This window comes from Octopus bimaculoides, chromosome 19 (genome assembly GCF_001194135.2).
Source record: "Octopus bimaculoides isolate UCB-OBI-ISO-001 chromosome 19, ASM119413v2, whole genome shotgun sequence".
In the NCBI taxonomy this organism is placed as follows: Eukaryota; Metazoa; Mollusca; class Cephalopoda; order Octopoda; family Octopodidae; genus Octopus; species Octopus bimaculoides.
The window spans coordinates 27,791,005-27,797,242 of record NC_068999.1 but is presented as its reverse complement, the minus strand read 5'-3'; the positions used below and the strand labels follow the sequence as shown (position 1 = coordinate 27,797,242).

At 38.8% G+C, this 6,238-nt stretch overlaps 1 protein-coding gene across 1 annotated transcript in view; it reads left to right on the top strand.

Annotated features, from left to right (window-relative positions):
- Positions 1–6,238, top strand: part of LOC106878821 (protein phosphatase 1L) — a 62,283-nt gene that overhangs the window by 24,407 nt on the left and 31,638 nt on the right. The window contains exon 2 of the mRNA XM_014928162.2: positions 2,534–2,702. Within this exon, the coding sequence (XP_014783648.1) occupies positions 2,534–2,702 (169 nt within the window). The remainder of the gene's footprint in view (positions 1–2,533; positions 2,703–6,238) is intronic.

Genomic DNA, 6,238 nt, shown 5'->3' with positions numbered 1-6,238 from the left:
GAAGAAGTTGGGTGCGGAGGGGGCAATTTCACAATGCTGATTTTGGCAATTTTCCCGAACCTCCATATCCAAAAACGGGGATTTTGGCAAAAAAAAATTTTTTAAATAAACAAATTTGGGAGAAAATGGTTGGGGGCGGAAGTCTTTCTAAAATATTTTCGCAGAAAACAGCTTCAAGGAGTTGTGAAGAAAGAATTTGTACATAGTCTGTTTCTGAGAATTATTCTATTGGACCTCTGTCTAATCACATCTTTTAAGGTACACACACATACATAGAAAATGCGAGGTCATGGCTGGTTCACACACATACATAGAAAATGTGAGTTCATGGTAGAAAAGTTTTACGATAGTTGATTTATGGAAAAGATTGTTAAATTTTTGAAATGCAAATCTGTGAATGAAAATTAAGTTCAGACCGCTACATGGTAAGTAGACCTGGTAGAAATAGCTGCCAAATCTCCCTCAAAACATCCTACTGTATTAATGCGACAATTTTGCGTATTATGTAGTTTGAATGAGAAACTGTAACTAAAGATGAAGATAATTAACCCCATAAAGAGGTGAAAGAAGAGAGAGAGCATAGCGAAAGTTTTGGCTGTAGTCCCCTTGTTGCTGTGTGAGCAACTGGTTGTTTTAATGGCGGAACAAATATCCTTAATTGCTCTATCTACCAAGTTGCTGTCGATTTGGATAACTGGCCTCTCAGTTGGGTCAACATTTGGCAGACTCTCTTCTTGCCATTCATTCTTTACATTCATCAGTCTTGCATAATGGCATTTCCAAGCCTCTTTCTTTGCAGAATCATTAAATGCAAGTGCAACATCATCCATGTAGACACTAAATGAGCGTGTACATTTTTATTAATAGAAACATGTGAAGTTATGTTAACATTGTTCTGTTTCTCTGATGTAATGTATTGTAGTATATATCTTAACACTTTGTATAGCCAATATTGTATGTTATGATGAAAGAAAAAAAAGGAAAAGAAATTAAAAAAAAATCATGGCTAATAATAAAAGTCTTTATTAGTAGACATTGAACTTACAAAAGGCCAGGTGATTGAAAAGCAGGTATTCATTGTCAGTGTGTCCCTGAGCTGGTTGATTGAGTTGCTGAATAGGGTGGTATCCTTCACATACTCCAGGTCAGTAAAGTGGTACTTCCTGAAGGTAATGCCAGGGACTTACTCACAAACCTTGGTTATCAGATAATCAATGGTACAGTTGAAGAGGTTGGGGGCTGCCACACAACTTTGTCTGACCCCGCTGTTCATGGGAAACTAGTCAGAGTCTTTCCCATTCTCTTGCACACAGCTCTTGGCATTGCTATCGAGCTGCTGGAACAGGGTGGAGATCTTGGGAAGCATACTGATGAGCTTGAGAATTTACCAGAAGGATGTGTGGTTGACCATGTTGAAAGCTTCTTTGAGATCAAATGAAAGCAGTGTAAAGGTGGCAATCTTTACGGAACTCCCAAGTACGAACATCTCCTCCATTTCCTGTTAGATCATCCTACCATGGCTTTACTCTCACTTGACACAGCAGCTGCAGGCAGGAAGAGACTTTATGACAGGCCCTGCACCAGATAGCTGGACATGATTAAGGAAGATCTCCAGAGGTTCAGTGTCACCTTGGAGGATGCAGAGGGGCTGGCACAGGACTGCCAGCTAGAGTGAGCACTGGTGGACCTGGTCAGCTCTACGCATGGTGATGTCTCTGGGACCACTAACCTGGGATGATTCCAGCCTCATCAAGCAAGAGCACAAAGCAAAGTATACTCTTTTACTTGTTTCAGTCATTTGACTGCGGCCATGCTGGAGCACCGCCTTTAGTCAAGCAAATCGACCCCAGGACTTATTCTTTGTAAGCTTAGTACTTATTCTCTCGGTCTCTTTTGCCGAACCGCTAAGTTACGGGGACGTAAACACACCAGCATCGGTTGTCAAGCGATATTGGGTGGACAAACACAGACACACAAACATATACACATACATACATATATACGACGGGCTTCTTTCAGTTTCCATCTACCAAATCCACTCACAAGGCTTTGGTCGGCCGGAGGCTATATTAGAAGACACTTGCCCAAGGTGCCACGCAGTGGGACTGAACCTGGAAGCATGTGGTTAGTAAGCAAGCTATTTACCACACAGCCACTCCTATGCCTATAGCCACTCCTACGCCTGTGTACATTGTACCTTTACATATTTTCCCATTTCCATCACTATCCCTAGGACTCTTTTTCTCTTATTGATAGCCATTTATCTGTTTTATTCCATAAAAACTAGTTTTGGTTTGTCCAGTATTTGAATTTCTTTAATTAAACAAATTTAAGTTCCTGGGTTAAATGGATTAGAAAATTGGTCTTTCATATTTTGAAACAATAAATGCCAAAATCAGAAATAATTGTGGAAATTATAACAGTAGCAAATGAATAAATAACTTTAAGAAATATGTGAGCCAATTTACTAAACTTACATATAGTTTTACATATAAACAAGATTTTTGTTATAGTTTTTATTATTTGTTTATAGTTTGCTGCTGATTTTGCAGAAAAAGTGTTGTTTAAGAACCTTATGATACGCTTGTTGAAAATGCCCAAAGATGAAAACTCTTCTTCAATGACAGAGCTCCTAACAGAAGAGTTCCTCAATGTTGACCAACAACTGTTGGAAATTGCCAAATCTTCGCAGGATGTGTCAGGTGAGTATTTGATTAAATCAAATGTACTTTTTGATTTCAAATATATTAGTTAAATTTGAATGTGCACCTAATTCTAGTTAAAAATAAGAGGATATAACTTCTAAAAAGAACCTTGTAATTCTATAAATTTTACATATGTAGACGTTTAATCTTGTGATATTGTAATCTTTAATTACATGGAATTTCTGTAAGAAGTTGCTTATAATTTTGTTGTAAGAATAATGTTCAGGCTACAACAAACCTGACAAAACCTCAAAGAAGATTGAAATTATAATAATTCAGTGGTTAGATATGTTGTCACTAAACTTGGGTTTTAAAGAATTGAAAAACCACAAAACCAAATGTGTTTTCATTTCTCATTTTGGTTCACAAAATTGGTGTGAAGTATCTCCCAAAGTTAAACACATTGCTTTGTAGAAAACTTACATAAAAACAATTCTCTGGTAAAAGATGATGTTTATAAGTGAGGAAAAGAAATTTGTCAGTTGTGCTGTTTTTCAAGCTAGATGATGTATGAAGAAAATAAGTGTTCCCAAATATCATCATCATCATTCTACACCTGCTTTTTGGCATGGGTTTGATGGGTTGTTGTTGCTGTCCTAATCAGAAGACTACATCTCTCTCATAGATTTTATTTTTTGGTTTGGTTTCTGTAGGTGAATGTTCTTTATTGAGTGTACTGAGTACATTTTACTATGGCACCAGCATGAGAAAGGCTGTCATGTCTTCAACAACGTTAAAGGATTCTCTTGGCCCCCCACACTTAACTGAATGTAGTGAGTGCATTTTATGTTGACACCAGCACTAGAGATGATTTACTATGACCTTGATAAAACTAAAAGGTTTCCTCAACCTCATATTTCCATTCAGTCATCAACTAACTTTGCAAAATATCAGGTGAAATTATAGTGGCAACAACACAAATGGGACTTGTTTGTACTGTGTAAGATAAGAGAGTCCTTGTCACTCTACATTTGTTCTCTCAGGGCTATGTAATTGAGGAGCTGAACAGAAGGGAGCAGTGATGAAGGAAGAACCAGGATGTATATGAGAGAAAAGTAAGAGTGTGGTCAAAGTAGATAAGTATAAGATAGTACATTATTTACATTTGACAGATATTTGTCCTCATCTTGTTTGTTGTTAACCTGTTTTGGCTGATATACCCTCCAGCCTTCATCAGGTGTCTTGGGGAAATTTCGAACCTGGGTTCACATTCCTAAGGTACTTTTCGATGTTGTTATTGTTGTTGTTATAACATCAAAAAATACCTTAGGAACGAGAACCCTGGTTCAAAATTTCCCCAAGACACCTGATGAAGGCTGGAAGGTATTTCAGCCGAAACGTGTTAACAATAAACAAGATGAGGACAAATATCCATCAAATGTAAATAATGTACATAATTCCTCATCTCTTAAATATAGAACTGTGTTATAAGAGAGTAGTAGAAGGACTGAGAGATTGATGGCTTGTAGGAAGTGGATAAATGATGAGTAAATATGCAAATACCAAATGGCTCATGTGGGGAAAAACAGAAGGGATAATGGTATTGTGTATGAGGTACTTGTAGATCTGATGAGGTCTTTTATAAATATGTTTTATCTAGGTCCCTATATTGCTGAGATATCTATAGCTAACCTTGACTGTGTTCTTATTAAAAATCTTATTTTCTCTTTGAGAGTGCTTGCTCATTCAGGATAGTTAGTGTGTGTATGTGTGTTTGCTGGTATATAGATGTCTGTATGTGTTTCTAACATTGTTTTTGGAATGTTGAGAGAGTATGAGTGAACATGCAGACTTTCTATGTGTCTAGGAGTATGTGCATATGAGAATGGATATTACTTGAGAATTGCATATGAAAAGAAGTTTTCCTATGTTCAGTGTCATAAGGACCAAAGAACTGAAGTATTTCGGATTGCAAGACAGTGTGTGAGAGAAAATTGTGACGTCATAGGACAGAAGTGTGTCCGCATGGATCATGGTACACTTGCTTTTAATGAGTCTGCAAAGAAAGTGGCTTGGAGATGCCATTATAAAAGACTGCTGAACATGGAGAATGAATGGGAGGAGGAGAATCTGCCAAATGTTGACCCAATTGAAGGACCAGCCACTCAAATTGACAGTACCCTGGTAGATAAAGTAATTAAGAATATGAAGGCAGGGAGAGCCCCCCATACATCAGGAATCACTGCTGAGATATATCTGGCAGTGTGGGTTATGATCTAGTCACCAGTATTGTAAATCAGGTGGTTCATGAAGGAGTCATACCTAATGACTGGTGTAGCAGCACCATAGTCAACTGCTAGAAAGGTAAAGGTGATGCCTTAGATAGAAATAATTAAAGAAGTATCAAATTGTTGGATCAGGTGATGAAAATTGCAGAGAGAGTCATAACTGAACTAATTAGGGAGAGAGTTAGTCTAGATGAGATGCAGTTTGGTTTTGTGCCAGGGAGAAGCACCACTGATGCTATATTTCTGGTAAGGCAACTGCAGGAGAAATATCTAGCCAAAGATAAACCTCTGTACTTGGCTTTTGTTGACTTGGAGAAAGCTTTTGACAGAGACCCCTGATCCCTTATCTAGTGGTCAATGCAGAGACTAGGAATAGATGAGTGGTTGGTGAAAACCGTACAAGCCTTGTACAGGGACGCTGTCAGTAAGTGCGAGGGTTGGCAATGAGTACAGCAAAGAATTCAGGGTACAAGTAGGGGTTCACCAAAGATCGGTGCTCATCCCCCACTTGTTCATCATAGTCCTCCAGGAAATAACAGAGGAATTCAAGACAGGCTGCCTCTGGGAGTTCCTCTATGCTGATGACCTTGCTCTTATAGCTGAATCACTAGCTGAACTAGAGAAGTTCCAGGTATGACCTAGCAAAAACCAAAGTCATAGTAAGTAAAAAGGCAGACAAATCACAAATCCCTTCAGGTAGATGGCCCTACTCAATCTGTAGAAAAGGTGTAGGTAGAAACTCTATTAGATACACCCAGTGTAAACTTTGGAGACATAAAAGTGCAGCAACATCAGAGGAAGGTTAGCAGGGAAACTAACTTGTGGAAGGTGCACAGGTACAATAAACACTGAAAATGTGCAGAAAATAGACTGCCAGTGGGGCAAGCTAGAGGTAGAGAGGTAGTAGATAGCTTCTGTTATCTAGGTGACCAGGCTAGTAATGGAGGTAGATGCTCCAAGAGTGTAGTTGTGAGAATAAGATTAGGCTGAGCCAAGTTCTGAGAGCTCCTACCCCTGCTGGCAACAAAGGGCCTCTCTCTCAGAGTGAAAGTCAGATTGTTTGATGCCTGTGTGTGAACAGCTATGCTACATGGTAGTGAAAACATGGGTTATAACAGACAAGGACATACGTAGGCTTGAAAGAAATGAAGCCAGTATACTTTGCTGGATGTGCATGGTTGGCAGAGTGTAAGCATCTTGAGAGAAAAGTTGGGCATTAGAGGCATCAGATGTGGTGTGCAAGAGAAATGACTGTGCTGGTATGGTCATGTGATGCGTATGGATGAGGACAGCTCTGTAAAGAAG